This window comes from Ascaphus truei, chromosome 4 (genome assembly GCF_040206685.1).
Source record: "Ascaphus truei isolate aAscTru1 chromosome 4, aAscTru1.hap1, whole genome shotgun sequence".
NCBI classification, from domain to species: domain Eukaryota; kingdom Metazoa; phylum Chordata; class Amphibia; order Anura; family Ascaphidae; genus Ascaphus; species Ascaphus truei.
In genome coordinates, this window is record NC_134486.1 from 350,351,510 (window position 1) to 350,375,672 (window position 24,163).

General features: G+C 43.4%; 1 protein-coding gene across 5 annotated transcripts in view; it reads left to right on the forward strand.

The window, feature by feature from the left end:
• TDRP (testis development related protein) overlaps positions 1 to 24,163 on the forward strand; it is a 133,345-nt gene that overhangs the window by 104,079 nt on the left and 5,103 nt on the right. For all 5 annotated transcript variants that reach the window (XM_075598240.1, XM_075598238.1, XM_075598242.1 and 2 more), the window contains one exon: positions 20,265 to 20,368. In XM_075598240.1, coding sequence (XP_075454355.1) covers positions 20,265 to 20,368 — 104 coding nt within the window. The remainder of the gene's footprint in view (positions 1 to 20,264; positions 20,369 to 24,163) is intronic.

Consider the following 24,163-nt stretch of genomic DNA (forward strand, 5'->3'; position numbering starts at 1 on the left):
GTGAGACCGCTTTAGTTTTGAAAGAACTTAGACTGGTGGCGGCTGTGAGAGTTTCCGGTAGATGAGAAAAATGAGAATTCGTGTGTCTGTTTAGCATAAGACACTTCTGTGACATTCTAATTTCATATCTCAAATGCAGCATTTATATTCTAAATTCCCTTAATTAAAATGCAGCATCAGCCTACTTTCTGGGCGTATCCTTCACTCTCCTCTCCTCACTCTGTAGCCAGTGACATTTTTATGACTTAAGGGGGTAAAAAATAACTTTCTTTTGAATAAAAGATGCCTGGGGATATAAAAGGTCCCATATCTTTATTCCTATAAAATTTGGAAGAACACGGTCTTCACTGTTGCATCTGTATAATTAAAATTCACGCATGGACGTTAATCTTCTTCTGTTATATGCAAAGTTTGTGTGGATGCTACTTTCAGATATCCATTTGTCTATCAATCATAAAGTGTTTCAGAATCGTTGTCGGACCCATGATATTTTATATTTAGTAAACTTGCACAAACTTTTTTGGATCGTCTTCCTGGTCACACCCTCTGATATTCTGCAGACCACCAAAGAATGTCTTTCAACATGGGTTTCTGTATTTTATTTCGGCTGTGTGAAGAAGTTGGGACATCCCATTTCCATCACTCCAGTCATCCCAGAGATGGTCTTCTCAGATAACCTCACCTTCTACACAAACATAAGACCAGGCTAGGTCTGGACCCGCCATAAACACAATTCTTTGTATTTTTAAGGTACACTTACAATTCAACTTAACTGTTTGTGTGGCACTTTAGTAAAATACCGAATATCTTCATGGTATTATCATGCCCGTGAGTGTTTGCAGGTGCTGTTCCAAATGTCACCATTGTATTGTATGTCTTTATTTATATAGAGCCATTAATGTACATAGCGCTTCACAGTAGTAATACACGTGGTAATCAAATAAATAACAGATAATATAAATAACAGATCATGGGAATAAGTGCTTTAGACATAAAAGTAACATTAAGGAAGAGGAGTCCCTGCCCCGAGGAGCTTACAGTCTAATTTATATCGCAGACCACTGCAGTGGTTAACCCCGCTTGATTCTATGCATTGGTTTGTTACACGGAGAGCTGACACTGGAAGTGAGGTCCCCCACTTCAGTGACATTACCACTGTGCAACTCCTTCCGCCAGTATGTGTATAAATATAATATTTTCCATTGTTATGCATATCTATGCAAAAATGTCAAAGTGCTATTATTTTGCAGCATACTTAAAATTAACCTAGAAGTTATTTATTGGTCTGTACATACACAGTATGGTCCATTACCACTTGGCAATAAGGTAAAGCATGTATCCATGTTACAACTTCCCCACTGGTTTTAATGGATATTTCATAATTTTTTTTATTTAAAAAAAACATTCTTTTAAATAGTCGTTTTTTTTCCTTCTAAGGCTAAGGCCCCGCTCCCTCCGTCAGCGCTCCCGCACTGCAGACAGACGGGGCGCTGACATAAAACAGACCGCGATATGCGGTCTGTAGGGAGCCGGAGTGGGAGGCTTGAGCGGGAGGGGGGCGTGGCTTGAGCGGAGGGACCCGCTACTTTCCCCCCCCCCCCCCCCCCTCCCTCCACGGGCTCGGGCTGGAGCTGCTGATTGAAGTAATCACAAGCAACACACACACTCATACACACACGCAGGCACTCATACACACATGCAGGCACTCTCACTCACTCACACACACACACACACACAGGCAGGCACTCCACACTCCTCCCCGCTCCCCGAAGCCTCTCCTCCTCCCGAAGCCTCCCCTCCTCATTGGCTCACAGCCACACCATGTGACGCGTCGACGCTTGGGATTACAATTCTCTTGTATCCCGTAGCGGCTGACGCGTCACAGCGTGTAGTGAGCTGTGCAGCCAGGGGAGACCGGGACCGGCTCGGGAGGATTCCCCTGCTAATGGGGAAAGACCGTGCAGCCGCCCGCGCCGCCGGACGCAGCGGGTCCCAGCCCTTAGATGACAATCACCACAACATTTGAACTGTTGCTATGTCCTTCAGTTAGGCATGCCGCTTACTTAACCTGCTGTGAGAGAAGTAGGTACTGAACAATCCAATATTATCGTTACTGTTCTTTTCCCAGTTAAAGAAGGATACAAAAACTAAAATGAAGAAACTCTTAAGTAGGGCAGGGGTGGCCACTGATTGAGCCACCTGTGCTGAAGCAGGGATAACCTTAAAACCTGACCTGTTAGTGGCCCTTGATGACTGGAGATGGCCACTCCTGATGTTGGTTGGTTCCTGGAGCTTAACCTCATTTTCAGCCCCCTGTTTCTCGAGATGCGTCTGTAGGTGTCGCCGGTTACTTCCTAGTTATTAAATCTCCCACGCCATGTGGGCCAATAGGAGGCCGCGACGGATGACATTGTGACTACCTATTGGCCTATATGCTGCGGGTGATTTAAACCTCCATTTTGTTTCCCCTGCAGGGGATAGTACCTGGGGCACCTTCTGAGGTAAGGAGCTCCGTGACCCCTGCTTCCCACCTGAGTAGGCGTATCTACATGTTTGAAACAAGTAGGTGTTAAATGGCTGACTGCGTTTCCTTCGCTGCATCTTCCGTTTTCACGTTGCCGAGTTTGGGCTGGGCTTTAAGGTGACTTAGACGTAATATATTCTGGTAGTTTGACATTTATTTGTGTAGCCTGGTGGAAAAAAACTTATCCCAGGAATGTTGTACTTCAACTACTATAAAGGAGAATAATAAACATACTCACCATCTGCATCCGTTGCTACCCTGCCTGTTTTTGATGGAGCTGTGTATAGTTTCTTTGCCTTGGGCCAGCGTTCCAAACTCTAAGTGTCCATTAATGATTGTGCCTGTATAAACACTTTGGGTGTCGGTGTCTATAATAAGAGCTTAGAGAACTTTTCTGTCAAGTTTCCCAACTATTTTTATGCTGTTTATTTACATACGCGACTGGACAAAAATGATTTTGTCGCTACACATTTGTAATGTATGAGAACCCGACTGGCACAGGAGCCGCTAAACTACATGTGAAACTGGTCTTTTCCTCTGTTTTGGGGTGGAACAACAGTAGGAAGGGCGATAACTCTATACATCTCTTTACTCTTCAAAAAAGCTCCTCAGTCTTGCCATTACCTCAAAGTAAAATTAACATTTGCGGGATTGTTTATTTTAGTGTTGGCCAGTTTCCTTCTGATCACGTTAATCTCCCAGGTGTTTTGGGGAACTATTGATGGAATGTATTTTATTGCGAGCACTCTTACAAAGGCCATTCCTGATCACTTAAACCTTTTTGATATGGCTAATGCCTTCTTTCCTCATTTAAACATGGACCTCTAGGGAAAGCAAAATTGTATTTGTCCATGGAATTTGCGCTTTTCACTGTTAAGCTTTTGAGTTTCAATTGCAAAATGTATTGAACCTAAATAAAACAAACACTTGCAGTGACATAGGACAGGATGCTCAACTCCAGTTCTCAAGCTGCCCCCCTCCCAACAGGTCAGGCTTTCAGGTGATCCCAGCTTCAGCACAGGTGGTTCAGTGAGGCACCTGGGCTGAAGCAAGGACTGATTGAGCCACCTGTGCTGAAGCAGGGGTATCCTGAAAACCAGACCTTTGGGGGAGAGAGGGGTGTCTTAAGAACTGCAGTTGAGCACCCCTGCCATAGAAGATAGATGGCTAAATACTTCCATATTGTTGTACCCTATATACTGTATGTGGCTTAATATGACGGCACTCGATGCCACCGTTGGCTAAAATGCAGAGTTGCACATAATAGAAGAATACAGGCGCACTGCTGTTGTCTCTGTAGATAAAGTTACTTGCCAAGGTAACACTAAACTGGTGCTGGGTTTCCCCCAAGGAATGTCAACAGTTCATTACCTTGGTTCTAAACTGTTACAGCAGTATGACTATATTTAGAGCAATCGTACAAATACAGCACTGACCAGCTAAAGCAACAGTACTTCAATACTGTATGATTTCACATTTATACATATGGAGTGACCTTTTCCACCCCAAAAAATTCTAAAGATGGGGGTGTTATTATTGTTTGTTCAGATGTCTTTCGGTCATTGTAATCCATTCCTGGGACCATACTTTTAGGGATTAAAGGGTTTACTTACTAAGCAGTACTAAGCCATAAAGGGCCTTCCAGCCCATTCATTTGGAGCATGCCTAGTTCTGGAAAGAAAACTGACATGACTGCACCAAGGACAGTTTTCAGAAACCATAAGTGCAGTTGATCCAAAATATATGGATGTGGTAACTGAGCAACATACCAGGTTTGTTAGAACTATTTATAATGCACAAGTAAGCACCATTTTCTGGTATATAACAGGGCAGTCCCACAACAAACAGCATTTTGTAAACAACCTCACAATGTAATGGGTTTCCTTAAAGAAACATAATGATCCTCAAAGCAAACCTTTGCATTTCACGGTTTATCAGTGGGAGTGTTGACTAGTTGAATGCGTGTCAATTAAGTGTTTCCTTCACCCCTTTCCTTCTTGTCCCTGTCCTAGAGCCAAGCAAAAGATAGCATGATTGATGGGACTAAAAACTTAGCTCAAAGTACTGTAGACATGAGTTTGGATTTTTTTAATCAGTCACCTAGAATCTTAGCAATCAGCCCCCCCCCCCCTTTTTTTCCCCTTTATGTGCAGGTTCGCTCATCTCTAGTGCAAAAACGTGAAAGCCTTTTCAAGTTACCACTTTCCCTGTTTCCATATCTTACATTTAAGTCATCCATCCCCCAGATTTACAATCTCAAAACATGTCACTGGCATCAGTTTATTTTGGTGCAGAGAAGAACTTCACCTTAAACCACAAATCGTCATTTCCGATCTGTCCGCTGACTACATACAGTATTTTATCAGGGTTGCCACTTTCTAGGTAACCAGCTCTTCTCTAAGGCTACGTCCATAGAGGGGGGAGCCGTGCAGAGCAGCGCTGAGGCTCGCCTGCTCGGTCAGGAGCGATTCCATGGACTGGCAGACGAGCCAGCGTGCGCGATCGGGGGGAGGCGGGGCAGTGACGTCGCCGGGCCAATAGCCAGCGAAGCGTCGACGTCATGACGCTGCTTCGTTCTGATTGGGTGTTTTCAGCCGACAGAAACAGACTCTGCTGTCGGTTGAAAATCCCAGCGTCTCAGCACGCCTGCGGACGCTCGCGGGAGCCCTCTCTAAAGACATCCTCATTGAGGATGACGGGGCTCCTCGCGGAGCGTCAGCACGGCTCCCCCCCTCTACGGACGTTGCCTTAGAGGTCCATAGATTGGTTATTGGCTGCTTTCTTTGTTTCTCTCGACAATTCCACTGGACATCAACATCGTCTCCTTTCCTGGTGGTCTTCTATCCTGGGTCTCTTCTCCTTTAATCATTTCTACTACAGAAGTTTGTGTTTCTCTTTCTTGCAATCTCACTATTCCCTTGTAACCAGTCGCACTGTAACGTTTGAGACATGATTTATCAACGTACTGTATACCTTTCAAATAAGTCTGCTCTAATTGCTTTAGATATATTTCTACATGCATGCAATTATACTTTTATATATAGTACCAATTGTGTATATCAAATTAGTATCTAACCTGAAGAGCTTGGTCTCATTTTTGGTGCCAGAATTCTATGGAGATAAAATGAATTTGCTAATGTCACAAGGATCTGATGTGGGGTCTTCTTACTTGGTTATCCAACTGCCACTTCTTGTCCCTTTGTCTTCAAAACAACTGTACAACATTTCAAGTTTTTAAACAAACGGTTGCTAATATTGTAGCCTTTTTTCTAGTACATGCACTTCATGTGATATTGAAGTACTGTACTCTGGAAGTTGTAATGAAATCTGCTGAAATGTGCATTTCCCATCTTCCTCCCACCTATAGTACAACAAAAGATTGTCGTTGATTACATAATTGAGCGAGGAGAATTCCTGGAAAGCGATCTATTAACTAAAGTTTGCATTATGTGCTTTCATGCCTACAGTCCATTGTATGTGCCGTTCTGCACAGTATGCAGGAATCAGATGGTTGGCACGAGATGCAGAGACGAGTGTTTGTTCCATATGAATGAGGTCTGGAGAAGTTTACTTTGCATAGTTGAAGCATTGTCATTTCCCTCTGTTTGTAAGAAGGAAAGGAAGGAAGTATCCTGGGCACGACCTTAAGAAAGGAAGCTGCAAAGCAAAGGCAGCCAGGTCACTATGCTGTAGGTTCTTAGAACAATAATGGACTATTCTACCAATGGCTATTTAGAGGTGCCGTCCTACTTTCTGTATATTTAATTTACAATACCTTCTTTGTTTGTATACTGGTCACATACTTCAGTTGAAAAAGCTCAGTATTTTTTTTGTTTTGAGAGGTATAGACCAATGAAAAAGACATGGTAAGATTGAAAGCAGTTCAGTGGTTATCCATCAGCTAGGTCAGTGGTGCTCAACTCTTGTCCTCAAGACCCTCCCAAACAGGGCGGGTTTTAAGGATATCCCAGCTTCAGCACAGGTGGCTCAATCCGTGCACAGTTGAAGACTGAGCCACCAGTGCTGAAGCTGGGATATCCTTAACTTGACCTGTTGTGAGTGTCTTGAGGACTGGAGTTGAGCACCCCTGAGATAGGTGACCTAATTGGGCCAGCATGAGTTTGTCATGTACAAACCTAATCTTTGTCGATCGTTCGTTAAGTTAGCTAATCACTTGTCAGTGTGTAGATTGTATTGATGCACATACAGTATTGAATGGAATTTTTTTTTAATCGGCAGCTTGAACTGCTACTTTAAATGCTGTAAGTATTTTCTCATAGTACAGAACTGATTTTGTTTTAAATAAAAAAACATGTAGGATATTGCTTGGTCTGCAGCTTTAATATGAACACGTAGGCCGCATTCATGGTCGGCGAGACCGTGCGGCGAGATCAAAATGCCTTAAGGCAATTATCGCGTCCACAGACTGCACGATGCGCGAAGAATCAGATCAATTTGATTCTGTGACGGCCAGGTCACGTGAGTGGTTCGCCCAATGAGGGCTAACCAGCTCTGATGTCAGACATGCCTCCCTGTCGCGTCTACCCAGGCCACAAATCACTGCAGCTAAATCGTGGGTGACGCGCATACCTTGGACCCAGCCTTACAGTATTATTTCATCTGTGAATTACTCTTGTGATGATTCATTATAAGGTATCGCAACCTAGAGTGAACTTACTTCCCTGGACCAGATCAAAGCAGGATCATTTGCATATAATGGTATTCGCAGTTTGACTTTGAGACCTAAATGTTAAATATGTGTGAAATTGGGAAACACGTAACAAATTGTAGGGATGTTTTATGAATTGGTGATTTCGCTTTACTGCTGCTACTATATACTGTATGTTGCTAATTTGGGATTTACATTTAACTTGCTAAACAATATAAATAACATTTATTAGATTGTTTTTGCTTTCACGATAGCAGTTTGAAGCTTGGCAACTGTTTTGTCTGTATGCATCAATATATTACAATTTGTAAATTCACACACACAGAGATTTGGGGCGTTCACTAATATAACCTGTTCAAATGATGCCAAGTTTATTTAATGAAAAGTGCAAATGGTAATTTCCTGTTTGAAATGTAAACTGACCGATGTTTAATGCATTGATATGGATTATTTAAAATTGCTTGCAATGCAGAACAAAGAGAAACTTAATTATTGTAGTTGGCAATGGACAACTTGGTTGACATTTAAATACAATTTGTCTTTGTGGGGTTTTGAGATACTAACCGTTTTTCAAGCACAGTGTTCAAAGGTACTTTTCTCTCAAGGTAATACACAACCTCTTGGGTTGAAATCTTTCATTTAATGAGTTGAACTGGGTAGTTCTTGGGGTTCACACATAAGATGTCAGTCCCAGTTACTTTTACCTCTGCAGTACACATACACATACACATACACACACACACACACACACCTTTAAACCTAACCAGAGGAAGAAACCTAGACAAAACATAGAATTTAATGACTTGCATGCACTGGGGGGAAAACCTGGGATTTAACTGCAAGCACAGATGAAGAAGCTGTGATTTAAAATTTGTGTGGAGTTGTCAAGTAAACCAGAATATTGGCACCGCCGAAGGGCCATTGATAATAACCTATATTGGTAATTTTGGAGGGGGGCGGGGTGGGGGGGTTAAGGAACCCTAAGTAAAATTCTGAGGAACCCCCAATCCTCTCTAATAGCGTGTCTGTGATCAGACGCATTGTAAATTCTTCTGTATTTGATACATTTTTCATATGACCGGGAGCCGTTTAGTGGATACCTGGGGAACCCTGGTTGAAAAACACTGATCTATATCATAAGAATAACCTAGATACGGGTTGTGCAATCTTCCTCCCTTGCACCCCCCTGCCGGCTCTCCCCACCCCCCCCCCCAAACAACCTCCTTACCTTGGCTTTGGCGTTCTGACGTCACGTGGCCATGGCAACGCGATGTCACATGACCCCTAGTGAAAATCCTTGTTGATAATGTTCCGTTACATTTCTATACAACTGTATCCAAGAGACACTTCTGTAATACTATATTATGACAGAAGCCGTCTGAGCCAAGGTAAGGGACCTTACAGAGGCCTTCGCCGCTCCCCCGCCATTTCATTTAAATTCCTTCGGGAAGAGCGCGGGGCCTCTGTAAGCGCCGCTCCCCCAAGTTTGCGCCCCCCTGACCTAGATGACCAGCTGTAGTAATATTGTGGGTGAACCTGGCTCTAGTCTATCGGGCTCTGTCTCTTGGGTAAGCTTGGTTGCTTGGCTACCAAAAATAATATTGTACGGTCTTAAGGACAGGGACTCATACCTGCAAAATGTAGCGTTTTGTCAGTGCAGTATAAGAAAAGTGTGTGTGTGTGTGTGTGTGTGTTCGTGCACAAACACATGTGTACAGTTTATACATGGGATAAAACATACTGTATATGGAGATTGGTATTATGGAGCAAGAAATTTTGATGAACTATTGTTAGCACAGAGAGAAACTAGATTTTATATATGTAGCAGGCACCCAGGAAGAAATGTTGTTTGAAATGGCGGACACCTATTTTGGCAATAGCAGTTACATCTTAGGCCGGGGCCATGGTAAAAAATACAGGGCTGAGCCGCACTGAGCCAGGAAACTTACCTCCTGCATCCGGCATGTGTGGGGCTTTGGTAGACACGTCCGCAGGCGTGAGGAGGCGTGTGGAATTGCAGCCGACAGATAATTAATTTTTAGCGCGGAGGGCCGGTCACGTGACCGGCAAAAGCCAAAGGCACTCCGTGACATCGGTGCCGTGACTTGGCGCGCTAGCCCCGCCTCACGTCTCACATGCGCGCTCGCTGACGCTCATGCCAGGACACAAAAAAGCTCCTGCTTGATCAGGAGAGCGTGAGCGTCAGCGCGGCTCAGCGCTGTGTTTTTTTTACCATGGCCCCGGCCTTATGTGGATAAGAGGGAAAGCACACAAAGAAAAAATTAAATAGGCAACAGCACTCCTAGAAATCTATCAGGCAGAAGTGTATTTATGTAAGTATTGTACCTCAGAACTGTTGCCAGGCAAAAAGACCGTTGGTGATGTTTACATGCTACAAAGAAGATTGTGCATCAGGGAGAGAACCAGATCTGCTGATCAAATGAGTATTCTAGAGAGAGCTTATTTTTTAATAGGCAGATGTGGTATAGTCCATGAGAAAAGATGGTGTTTAGGATACGTCTCGGAAAATAGGCATATATAGCGATTTCCCTACCGTTTTTAAAGGTTGTTTCATACATTAGTTAAAGATATCCGTTTTGTAGCCCTTAAAATTCCCGAGATTGGGACCAATTCAACATCCTTCAAAGCGGTCATTTGGCCATTAACTTTAATGGGGAATTCCGTCTGAAAACAGTTTGATCAGCTGCTTTGGCGGATATAGAATAAACCCCTAAAACATTTCTCTGAATAATGCAAATATAAATTCCGATATACAAGCGACACACGTACGGTAGGGACATCTTTTTGTACTGAGGTTGCATTGGTCCCAGCATTGCAGAGATGAAGCCTATTGTTGGTCATAGAGACCCCACCTTTCCAAATTATATTGCAGCTTTTCTTTAACATAGTGGAGAATTATACAATGAGTGTTATGGCAATGCTGGAAAGACACATTTACACACTTGTCTAAATTGTTAAGTGGAAATATGCTTATTTTATGGAAACCTAAAGTGCTCAGGAATGGTCTAGGTCCTCTAGGACATTTGGTCAAGGCCGTTTTGCCTTGACCAAATCTCCGCCACTCGCCTCACCGCTTGGACCTCTTGTCACTGGCTGCCAAGGTAAGCCCCTAACCATACCCGTTACCCTAAACCCCTAATCTTAACCCCTAATACCAACGCTACCCCGTATCCTAAACCCCTTGCCCAATTACTCTAAAGCCCCTTACCCTAAAGCCCCTTTCCTTATCCTCTGCACCAGCGGTGCGCAAAGTGGGGGGCGCAAGAATTTCTGGGGGGAACGATGCTGTTAGAGGCCCCGCGCTTCCCTGACTGCATTTAAAATAAATACTGGGGATCGCGAGAGGCCTCTGTATCTTTTCACTTACCTGGAGTTCCAGCGACGCGTCTCCATGGCAAGCGGCGTCACATGACGTGGAGCCGTGCAGGGATGGGGGGGCGCGAGCCGGAGATGTGACAGGGGGGCGCTTGTTGGTAAGTTTGCCCTGCTCTACACTAGCAGCTATGTTAACCTAAGCTGAGTGTCCAGTGGAGGAGGTTCCTTATGGGGCCGACCGCCAGCTGGAACTTGGTCGTGGTAAGACAGCTGCGACTAAAAGTCTGATTCGTCTCAGGAAAGGGTGTCCTTCAGTGCATTATATTAAGATAATATGTCCCCGTGCTGAGGATCCCAGCTTTATTTTCGGCTGTGCTTGTTTGTAACAACTTGTGTATTTTTTTTGTTTTTTTTTAAAATAATTTTTCGATTGAAAGCACACGAGTCTAAGATGGTGTACTTCTATGGAAGATTGCATATTATTTAAATCGTGATGCCAATAAAATTACAAATAACTTTGTTTTAACCTAGTAAAATGCCAAGTCTCAATTTACATTTTACAATCTTTGCAAACAAAGGAATTCCTTTTATTTGCCTGTTTCAAGGACAGGACTGTTTCGGTTATCAATGTTGAACATTTCACCGGCCCGGTTTGTACCTATTTAGCATTTCCGGTGTCTGATCTTTGGGTCCTGTAAGCAATAAGGCAAGCTGTGCCTATTGTACCTTTTACTGTCCGTGTGTTGGAGCAGATGAGAACAACACGGTCTGTTTCCTGCAGTTGTTGGTTGAAGCTCTGGACCTTCAGCTAATTAGAGCAGCTGGCATCTGTCGAGATACGTGTCAAATGTAAAGTAGAGCTGACAAATGTTTTTATTAGAGAGATTTCATTACTCCTGTTGCATGTGTATATTACAAGGGACTTCTTTTCCTAATGTCTGCTTTTATGTTATAGTGCTTATTTCCGTTATGTCTCCTATTATGTCACGTGTATAACTGCTGTAAATAACTATGTACATGGATGGCGATATATAAAAAATAAAGATCTATATACATAGATAAATAGATAAAAGTACGATACCGTGAAACACGAAATCAGGAGACAGCACTCGGGCATAAGCAGATGAAGTCGGTGTATTGACAACAAGGCACAAAATACCAATGTTTCGATCCCAAATTGTGCCTTGTTGTCAATGCAACTACTTAATCTGCTGTGACAAACGGCTTACTCCGGGGCTCCGTCGTTTGTCCGGGACTGTTTAGAACACGGTCTTTTAGGGTAGGTTAAATGATGAGGCGTCACGTACTGTTCCTTTAAACAGGCTATGCCTGGTTTATTCAGTCCCAGGCACTGAGACTGCCACAGTGCATACAACAGAAAACAGATCAAAACAAAAGCTGCTCACCTGAGCGATAACTTAACTTAGATATCCCTGACTCAGGGTTGGAAGTGGCTTTTCCACTTCCAACATCAAAACATGGTACTTTTGCAGTCTTACACAAATGAACAGAAAGATTGAACCTGTTTGGGGAAGAGGCTTCTCCCCTCTGTAGTTCAGCAGCCTTCCAGCCTCCTGGCTCTTGTGGGGAGACCAGAGCAAACAGGAAATCAGTCTTTCATACCTGATTCCTAATTAGCATGACAGGTGACAGAAATCAGGCAGCAGACAAACTCTGGTCTGGATCTCTCATCCCTCAGTTCCAGCGCTTGCCAAACTGTGGGATGGAGTGTATGTATTATAAGGCTGCACTCCCAGGCCAAACAGGATAGAAACTGTCTAGTATCCTGGGAGCCCTATATACGGAATTTATTACCATCCCCTGGTTTCTGTCACATATCCTCCCCCCCAGCTCAGACCTCGAGGGATGAGCGACCATGGATATTAGGGAGTGCATCCTTGACAACCCGTCAGCATTGCCATGTTTGTGCCCTGACCTGTGTTCCACAGAAAATTTAAAGGGTTGTAGGCTTAGGAACCACCTGGTCACTCTAGCATTCTTTTCCCTGTTTTGACACATCCAGGTAAGGGGTGCATGATCTGTGACCAACCGGAATTTTCTCCCCAACAGGTAGTATTTGAGCGTCTCTACAGCCCACTTTATTGCGAGACACTCTTTCTCTACTATGGAGTAATTTTTCTCCTGGGGATTTAGTTTCCTACTTAAATAAAGGATGGGGTGCTCCTCACCTTGAGACTCCTGGGAGAGTACCGCCCCCAGCCCTACCTCAGATGCGTCGGTTTGGACTACGAACTCTTTGGAGAAGTCAGGTGTGACCAACACTGGTTGGGCACAGAGAGCTTCTTTCAGGCTTCTAAAGGCCTGTTCGGTTTCGGGGGACCACTTTACCATTAGCGGTCCTCTTGCTTTTGTGAGGTCAGTTAGTGGGGTTGCCTTAGTTGCAAAATTGGGAATAAACCTTCTATAGTACCCAATTAAGCCCAAAAAGGTCCTTACTTGTTTTTTTGTAACTGGCCTTGGCCAATTTTGTATCGCCTCCACTTTGAGTGTTTGGGGTTTGAGTAAACCTCTGCCAATAGAATATCCCAGATACTTGGCCTCCTCCAGACCAATAGTGCATTTAGCGGGGTTAGCAGTTAGTCCAGCAGACCGGACTGCGTCAAGCACAGCTTGGACCTTTGGAAGGTGGGATTGCCAATCTTCACTATGGATTACCACATCATCCAGGTAGGCGGCAGCATACCGAGCATGTGGTTTTAAAATTTTATCCATCATTCTTTGGAATGTGGCGGGAGCTCCATGTAAGCCAAAAGGCAACACCTTATACTGAAAGAGGCCGTCTGGGGTTGAGAAGGCTGTCTTTTCTTTTGCCCTTTCTGTGAGGGGAACCTGCCAGTACCCTTTTGTTAGGTCTAGGGTTGTGAGATATCGGGCTTTGCCCAGTCTCTCTACAAGTTCATCTACCCTGGGCATAGGATAAGTATCAAATTTTGACACCGCGTTTAGTTTCCGGTAGTCATTACAAAACCTTGTTGTACCATCTGGCTTTGGGACTAAGACTATAGGGCTGTTCCACCCACTTTGGGATTCCTCAATTACACCTAGTTTTAGCATTTTTTTAACCTCTAAACTTATAGCCTTTCTTTTGGCCTCTGGGATTCGGTACGGTTTAAGGTTAACTCGGACCCCCGGTTCAGAGACTAAGTCATGTTCAATTACGCTAGTTCTACCTGGCCGTATAGAGAAGATTTCTTTGTTTCTTTTCACTAAATTCTGAACCTCTCGTTTCTGATGAACAGACAGTGTTTCAGCTATGCTAACCTCTGGGTCAGTTTCTTGATTCTCTGACGGACCTGGGGGTACTAGGGTTAACAAGACTTCTCTATCTTTCCAGGGCTTGAGTAGGTTTATATGGTAAATTTGCTCAGGTTTCCTCCTACCTGGCTGTCTTACCTTATAATTTACTTCTCCCACTCTTTCCAAGACCTCATATGGCCCATGCCATTTAGCAAGGAATTTACTCTCCACGGTGGGAACCAGAACTAGTACCCTATCACCTGGAGAAAAAATTCTGACCCTAGCACCCTTATTATATGTATTCCTCTGTGCTTCTTGAGCTTTCTCCATGTGTTCCCTCACTATGGGTAGGACTGCAGCAATGCGGTCCTGCATCTGGGCAACATGCTCTATTACACTTCTGTAAGGGGTAACCTCGTGTTCCCAAGTCTCTTTGGCTATATCCAGTAAGCCCCTTGGTTGTCGGCCATACAATAGTTCAAACGGGGAGAAGCCTGTGGATGATTGGGGAACTTCCCTAATGGCAAATAACAGGTACGGTAACAAACAATCCCAGTTTTTCCCATCTTTATCAACCGCCCGCCGTAACATGCTCTTTAAGGTTTTATTGAACCTTTCCACTAAACCATCTGTTTGTGGATGATAGACTGAGGTTCTGAGATGCTTGATTTTTAGGAGTTTACAAAGCTCTTTCGTTACTTGGGACATAAATGGTGTTCCCTGGTCAGATAGAATCTCTTTAGGAATCCCGACCCGGGAAAACAGAACTACTAACTCTTTTGCTATGTTTTTAGCTGAGGTGCTACGTAGGGGAACTGCCTCCGGATATCGGGTGGCATAATCTAATATTACCAATATATGCTGATGTCCCCTAGCAGACTTTATTAGGGGTCCTACTAGATCCATAGCAATCCGGTCAAATGGTACCTCTATTATGGGAAGGGGTACCAATGGGCTGCGGTACGCCTTGAACGGGGCGGTGATCTGACATTCTGGGCATGAGGAACAATAATTCGTAATTTCTGCCAGAACCCCAGGCCAATAGAAGCTTCGGAGAACCTTTTCTTTTGTCTTTTCCACCCCTAGGTGTCCCCCCAATGGATGACTATGTGCGAGGTGTAATACTACGTTACGGAATGTCCGTGGTACCAACAATTGTTTAGTTGTAACTGATTTCCTTTTATCAACCCGATATACTAGGTCGTTCTCTACCTTGAAGTAGGGGTAAGCAAGTGACCTATCTGGTTGGCCAGGAGTACTATTCTGGTCCCGTATATTTCCCCTTGCTACCGCTAATGTGGGGTCCTCCCACTGGGCCTTCTTAAAACTCCCAGGACTGACCTCTAGGTCAGCGAGGGTCTTATCCGGTTCTGGGGTGGTAAGTGTCTGCTCAACATCTTGATTTGGGGTATTCCCTACCAAAGTAGTGATGGGGAAGGGAATTTTACAGCACTCCTCCTTTTCCCCCTTCTTATTTGGGCCCTCGTCAACCTCCATTTCTGAAAAAGGGAAAGGATTTGTTTCTTCTAATACTTCGTTATGGTCCGCTATTGAACTCTGGGCGCTATTCTGAGCGGGGGACCACATTTTTAGAAAATGGGGAAAGTCGGTCCCTATTAACACATCATGTGCCAGTTTGGGTACAATACCCACCTTGAAATCTAAAGAACCAAACTCTGTTTCAAAAAAAACATCAACAGTGGAATATTCATGATTATCCCCATGTATACAACAAATTGCCACTCTTTGTGAACTGTTTCCCTGTTTCTTCTTAATGGGCAAGAGGTATTCGGACACTAGTGTGACCATGCTCCCAGAGTCAAGAAGTGCCCGAACCCTCTTACCATTAACCTTTACAAATGCCCACAGATGGTTATTCAAGGGGTCCTCTGGGCTAGGGCCCATACATTGGGACAACAGCGAATAAGGTTCCACGCTGTTGCATTGCATGGGCTCATAATTTAGTGGGCAGATTTTTGCTGTGTGGCCCCTCTCATGACAATTTACACATTTAGGTACATAGTCTGTGTCCCACTTAGAGCCTTTTCCCGGCTCCCCATGTTGGCTATTGCCCTTAGTGTGCGAACCACTGTTGCTGGTGCTGCGTGAAGGTGGTCGCCGCTCTTCAGCGCCCCTTAACCCCGGTACCCTTTTACCGTCTCTGGAAGAGTCCTGGAACCTCGGGTAGTGGGGTTGCTCCACGACTGTGGGTTGCGGGTGCTCTTCTGCTGCATTGTACCTTTCTACGAGGGCCACAAGCTCATCCGCATTGTGGGGGTCACTCCGACTGACCCAACGGCGTAAGGCAGAGGGAAGTTTCCTCAAGAACTGGTCCATGACCAACCGTTCCACGATGTGGCTGGCTGAGTTGATCTCGGGTTGTAGCCACTTCCGGGCGAGGTGGATGAGGTCATACATCTGGCTTCGGGTGGCTTTATCCATCGTGAAGGACCATGCGTGAAACCTTTGGGCGCGAACAGCCGTGGTTACGCCGAGGCGGGCGAGGATCTCGAACTTCAATTTTGCATAGACGTTAGCTTCGGCTGGCTCTAGATCAAAGTAAGCCTTCTGGGGTTCGCCGCTTAGGAAGGGTGCGATTAGACCAGCCCACTCAGCTTCTGGCCATCCCTCTCTCTGTGCCGTGCGTTCAAACGTGAGAAGATAGGCTTCCACATCATCCGTCTGTTGCTGGTTTGCATTCGCCTGTTGCTGGTTGGCATTAATCTCTTGCTGGGCTATTAGCAGCTGTTGATGGGCTGCATTCGTCTGCTGCTGGTTTGCATTAGTTTCTTGCTGGGCTATTAACAGCTGTTGCTGGGTTTCATTCGCGTCTTTCTGGGCAGCGACATTGCGTACCAGCGCACCCACCACGTCTTCCATCTTGTTTGCAGAGGATGAAAAAAAACTTTTTTTTTTTTCAAAGTTCTTCAACCCGCAGACCCCCTAGTGCTCTGCCCGCATTCTCCACCATATGCGACAAACGGCTTACTCCGGGGCTCCGTCGTTTGTCCGGGACTGTTTAGAACACGGTCTTTTAGGGTAGGTTAAATGATGAGGCGTCACGTACTGTTCCTTTAAACAGGCTATGCCTGGTTTATTCAGTCCCAGGCACTGAGACTGCCACAGTGCATACAACAGAAAACAGATCAAAACAAAAGCTGCTCACCTGAGCGATAACTTAACTTAGATATCCCTGACTCAGGGTTGGAAGTGGCTTTTCCACTTCCAACATCAAAACATGGTACTTTTGCAGTCTTACACAAATGAACAGAAAGATTGAACCTGTTTGGGGAAGAGGCTTCTCCCCTCTGTAGTTCAGCAGCCTTCCAGCCTCCTGGCTCTTGTGGGGAGACCAGAGCAAACAGGAAATCAGTCTTTCATACCTGATTCCTAATTAGCATGACAGGTGACAGAAATCAGGCAGCAGACAAACTCTGGTCTGGATCTCTCATCCCTCAGTTCCAGCGCTTGCCAAACTGTGGGATGGAGTGTATGTATTATAAGGCTGCACTCCCAGGCCAAACAGGATAGAAACTGTCTAGTATCCTGGGAGCCCTATATACGGAATTTATTACCATCCCCTGGTTTCTGTCACACTGCTTATGCCTGAGTGCTGTCTCCTGATTTCGTGTTTCATGGTATCTTACTTTTATGCATTATTTATGGGACATGCACCTGCCTTCATAATGCTCACTATTGGAGTGCCGGCTGCCTTGCTTACCGTACATACATACATACATACATACATACATACATACATAGATACAGTCATACAGTCATGTGAAAAAGAAAGTACACCCTCTTTGAATTCTATGGTTTTACATATCAGGACATAATAACAATCATCTGTTCCTTAGCAGGTCTTAAAATTAGGTAAATACAACCTCAGATGAACAACACATGATATATCACACCGTGTCATGATTTATTTAACAAAAATAAAGCCAAAATGGAGAAGCTATGTGTGAAAAACTAAGTACACCCTTACTACTTCCATATGAATTAAGGTGCTAAGTAGCAGACAGGTGCTGCTAATCAAATGCCCTTGATTGATTAATTGATCAGCAAGTGTGACCACCTCTATAAAAGCCGAAGTTTTAGCAGTCTGCAGGTCTGGAGCATTCAGGTGTGTGTTAACACAATGCCAATGAGGAAAGACATCAGCAGTGATCTTAGAGAAGCAATTGTTGCTGCCCATCAATCTGGGAAGTGTTATAAGGCCATGTCCATACTTCTACAGTGAGAAAGATTATTCAAAAGTGGAAAACATTCAAGACAGTTGCCAATCTTCCCAGGAGTGGGCGTCCCAGCAAATTCACCCCAAGGTCAGACCATGCAATGCTCAGAGAAATTGCAAAAACCCCAAGAGTTACATCTCAGACTCTACAGGCCTCAGTTAGCATGTTAAATGTTAAAGTTCATTACAGTACAATTAGAAAAAGACTGAACAAGTATGGTTTGTTTGGCAGGGTTGCCAGGAGAAACCCTCTTCTCTCTGAAAAGAACATGGCAGCATGGCTTAGGTTTGCAAAGTTTCATCTGAACAAACCACAAGACTTCTGGAACAATGTCCTTGGTACAGACAAGATCAAAGTGGAGATGTTTGGCGAAAACCAAACACAACAAATCAGCACAAACACCTCATACCAACTGTCAAGCACGGTGGTGGTGGGGTGATGATTTGGGCTTGTTTTGTAGCCACAGGACCTGCGACCTTGCAGTCATTGAGTTGACCATGAACTCTGTATACCAAAGTATTCTAGAGTCAAATGTGAGGCCATCTGTCCGACCGCTAAAGCTTGGCCGAAATTGGGTCATGCAACAGGACAATGATCCCAAGCACACCAGCAAATCTACAACAGAATGGCTGAAAAAGAAAAGAATCAAGGTGTTGCAATGGCCCAGTCAAAGTCCAGACCTCAACTCGATTGAAATGCTGTGGCAGGACCTTAAGAGAGCTGTGCATAAACAAATGCCCGCAAACCTCAATGAACTGAAGCAACGTTGTAAAGAAGAGTGGGCCAAAATTCCTCCACAACAATGTTAGAGACTGATAGTCATACAGAAAACGATTACTTCAAGTTATTGCTGCTAAAGGTGGTTCTACAAGCTATTGAATCATAAGGTGTACTTAGTTTTTTCACACATGGCTTCTCCATTTTGGCTTTATTTTTGTTAAATAAATCATGACACGGTGTAATATGTCATGTGTTGTTGTTCATCTGAGGTTGTATTTACCTAATTTTAAGATCTGCTAAGGAACAGATGATTGATTGTTATGTCCTGATATCTAAAACCATGGAATTCAAAGAGGGTGTACTTTATTTTTCACATGACTGTACATCTTGTTTGTTCCATGTGACGTACCAAGAAATAGCAAATGGTAATGTGTGTTTAAGAAAACTTTTCAGTGTATTTACCTAAAAGGAGGAGTATTGATTGCTTGTAAAGATCCTATGCTAGAATGCAATCAAAATAATTAAAATGTCAATTTTCATCCTAATGGTATAGATCCCAGTACTCTAACAGTTCTCAATCTTAGAGCAATATTGATGCAAATATATTTTGCCAGGACCTCCTTAATATGGCTGCTAAGTAATATCTGAGAACACCACAGGTTACTGCATCTTTGTAACAGCTGCAGCATTCATATTTAGTTTTAGGTGGGATTTCTTAAATGGCCCTAATAAAATTAATCTGGATTGCATAATCTGTGAAATTTGCTGTTGTGCTTCTTGTAGGAAGACATTTGGGTCCCAGTACACAAGCTATTAAACATATTTTGAGCTATGAAACAAACATGCTAAAAAGAGGTGTTTGGTTATATTTGATATCGGTTATTACCTTCTTGTTCACTGCTCTTCCTTCTCAGTATGGTAAATTGATAAATACTTCACTGGCAACACTGAAGGGTCCATTGGTTCATAGGAGCTCCAGATTCTGCATCAATAAATAAAAAAATGATCATTACTTTTGTGTGCAAAGATAATATCCCTGTGGAAAACCCCACAATACTATATACCGCAGTGCTTTTTACTTTTTGTGCAGCTCATTAGGGCTCTTCTCTTTAATTCAACAAAGATGGGTAGTACAGTATCTTTACCCATGTGCCTCCTGATTTATTGCAGTGTATGGTGCTTCTTCAGTGGGAATTACATATTTCTGCAACAACATTTTTACATGCAAAACAATCCCTTATTAAGAAGGAAAAAAAAGGAAGTCACTGGTTCCAGAATGTACAAGACGTGAAAAACAGATCTGAGAATCTTAAAATGAGATTGATATATTTTAGAATATAAGTACGGTAATAAGTGAATTATCTGTGACAAGAATACAAAAATCCCTGAAACCTCTTCATTTTGTCACGTTTGCTTTTAGTCCCCTTGCGTTGTTAATTAATTCACTGTTTTAGATAATAGCCTTCATGTTTAGTATTTGGGATTAAAACGTAACTGTTCTTTTCTTTCTTATCTCTAGGTTCAGGGTGCCAGTTTTCGAGGCTGGAAGGAAGTGACCTCCATATTTAACAAGGATGATGAACAGCAGCTGTTAAAAGGCTCAAAATCTCCTAAATCTAAAGTGTAAGAATAGTTTGTCTGATAATGGAAGGACTTTGGTTTCTACGCACACACATTTAGAATAATACTGTTACAACCGCATCCTAGTGGGAATATTTATCGCTAATTGAGATCTCTGCATTGAAAAATATTGTATATTTTCTGTTTCATCAACAAAAAAATATCAAGGATTTATGTTATTTTTCATTGGAATAAGCAAATCGAAAAATGTAAATTGAAACGTATTATAGAAGTGTAAATCTGCAGGCTATAATCTGAATTAAGTAGTGAAGAACACAGGATGTTGCCCACCGTGCATTCACCACACAAATAAAGTGCAAGAAGTAGCATATCGTTCCTAAAAGTCACTCGCTGACGAACATCTCTTTATTAATGCTTAAAGACCATTTTTAAAACGCAATGAAAAAAGGCATGACAACATAAATCTATTCAGCAGAATACAAAATATATTCTGCGCTCCACTCAAAGATTGTAATTACAATATTTATGTGAGCATGAATTGTCTTCCACCTGCACTGGTTCCAGCTGCAGGAGTACAGATGTATATTAAATATCTCAGCTGCTAACGGGTCGGACAGTCCTGCCCTGAGAATCGGGATGGTCTGAATTCCTCCGCTTCTTCTGCATCGTCCATGGGAGTCATAACTAATGGGATATAGCTCCTCCTCTTAGCTTGGGTAGAACAACAAAGTTCTGAAACAGGTATAAAGGGGGGGTGTCCTCGTCCCTGGTCAGTTATTTTTGTCCTACCTAGCTGGGAAGACGGATGTGTTCATCCTTCCTGTCACTTTTTCACAAATATTTGCCATTTTTAATTTTCTTTGTATTTAGCAAGACTGGTTACCTTACGGCATTGAGAAGGGACTGCCTGTTATTCTCCCGCGGTTGACCGCTCCTAAGCGGATCCATGAGGGAAGGAACCTCTCACTACCAGGGTTTTTCACCCTCTGGTATGTGTTCACAGATTTGAGTCGGGTACAGGGCTATTCCACATGGGTTCTGGGGACGCAGGATTACCTCTCTCGCAGCTCCCACGGTGGAGATGACAACGTCCCAGGGGGAAGGGGAGGCTAATGCCGGATACTTCTAATTTGACACTGGTCTGGGAGGACCACAGAGCCCTTTTCCCAAGCCCTGGCGGACTGAGTGTGTCACTTCAAGTGGCGCGCGATACAGATGACGTCACTTCTGATCTTGTGGGACATGAAAAAAGCGCAGAAGCAGGTTGTCAAGTATGTAAAAGGTAACCCTTTGTCAACTGTACCAGTTTGCAGCAAGACTCTTTGCTCGATTTACTACAGCAATGTCTTTTGCAAACAGTAACTGCCTCTTGGATTATGACTCCCCATGCAGTTATTCCCTGCAGCATAGCCAATCTACCCCTCAATGTTGTTTGCTTGTCCTGTGATACTATAGTTTGCCTGATTATCCTGCTCTCAAGCAGTTAAACAACTCTGCTCTTTCAAAACATACGAGAACAATTGCATGCAATAGTCAGCAGCCTGCATGGCCTCCAATGTTGTACACTTGATCTACTATACTATAGTCACCTTGTAAGTCTGCTCTTAAGTAGCTAAGTGGTACTTTCATATATATTTCAACTTTGAAGATGGTTAATCTGCCTATACCGCAAGTGGTTTGCTGGTGTTTCTAAATCTGGGATTTACTTGGTATAGCTGCTTCCAAGCAGAAACCAGACAGCTGCTTATTAATCATGTCTGTTTCTATGACACACACAGCAGAGCACAAATCAGAGCAATCACAGCGGAATTCCTCGGCTGTTACGCCTAAGAATACAACTGCAAAGTTCAGGTATTGTGCGATCTGTGAAGTTAAGATACCAGCATCTCCCCCCCAAAAGACTGTGTGCTGATTGTATTACTAAAGTTACAGAAGAAGTTGCCCCTTCCCCTTTAAATTAATTTGTGGGCTGAATGAAATCCTTTGAGAAGCTAGGATCCCAGCCTAAACTTAAGCGTACCAGATCTCACGTTTTGGTGGATGGTGAAGACAACAGTGTATTTGGACTAAAAGATCTACCAACCCTGTCTGACGATGCATCATCTTCTGATGAAGTGGAATTCCATGAAGTTCAAGGATCATTCATAATAGAAGCAGTCGAGAAACCAAAAGCATGCAGATCACGCTAAATATTAAAGACCCCTAGGAAGAACTTCAGAGTGTTAGATCAAGCATTCCTGAAAGGTAACTAGCTATTTTCCGGTCCATGGAATGATTCAAGATATCTTCTATTCTGATTTAATTATAACGGAAAAACGTAGCTTAACAGCAATACGTTTTCAGAGAATGTTTCCATTCCAAGAGGAAGACTGCAGATTATATTGACTCCCTCCTAAAGTTGACACAGCAATTGCTTGGATAGAAAAGCACACGACCATTCCCGTAGAACAGGAGAGCGCAATCTTTTTCCCCTGCGCTTATAAGAATGAATAAACTAATACTGACAAAACTATTTCTTAAGGAAATTGATGTGTAGGTATGTATTCCAGTAGGATACAAATTTACACATGTATACCCTGGTTTATGAGAGTTATAGACAAGATAGAATTGGCTTCAATCAAATAAACAGAGATTAATTAGAACAGCAAACATATTATATAAATTACTAATTATACTTCCTTTATAAGGTTTGTACTTATTACAGGCCTAAGAAAACAATACAAGAGTCCGTAGAGAACTTAAAGACCACGGATGGATCATAAATATGGAAAAGAGCAAGATGGTTTCTGCTCAGAATCTGTTTCTTGAGGTCATGTTCGACACAACATGAAATAGTTACCTTGCCACCAGTAAAAGTGGTCACCTCATCGGAAAGGTGTATTTCCCAAAGCTAAACGTCTACCTCGACTACAGTTTTATGCGCCTTTATAGGCCTTCTAAACTTGGTCATAGACATAGTTGCATGGGCCAGGTTCCGTCTCGGATAGCTACAAGTCAACTTTATTCAACACAATGCAGGATCAAGTTTCCAACACTGAGACAGAATTCCATTGTTGGCATCTACTTGGCGAAGTCTTCATTGGTTCCTCAAACCAAAAAAACTTTACAAAGGAAGGTCTTTGATTACACATACCTGGATTATACTCCCGACCGATACCAGTCTAACAGGATGGGTTTTCTGTGGAAACAGATCGGCCCCAGGGCGATGGTCATTAAAGGAGACCAAATTACCCATCAACACCCTGGAAATATGTGCAGTATACTTCGCAATTCAAAAAAGGAGTTCAGATCTGTGGGATAATGTCACAGCAGTGACTTATATCAACTGACCTGGGGGCAAAACAAGTGTACAAGCCCTCAGAGGTCTCAAAGATCCTCTCATGGACAGAAAAAGCAGTTCCCCATCTTTCAGCAACTTGCATTTCAGGACACCAAAAATATAAAGGCAGATTTATTGAGCAGGCAAACTGTCATAGCAGGAGAATGGAAGTTGTCCACGATGAGACATAGTACAACAAAAGGGGTCACCCGTCAATAGACTTGATGGCTTCCAGAACAAACACAACAATGTCTCACTTTGGCTTCAGATGGCAGGATCCTGAAGCCACTGTTTGGGACACCATGTCAATTATATGAACATTCCCTCTCATATGTGTTCCCTGTCACTCCGATAGTGATTAGCCAAAATTCGGAGAGACAATCCAGATGCTATACTAACACCTGACTGGTCCAGATGGGCATGGTTCGCAGACCTAGTGAACCTTTCCATAGACACATCCATGGAGGCTCCCTCTACTTCCGACCCTGCTGACGCAAGGGTCGATATTCCATCCCAAT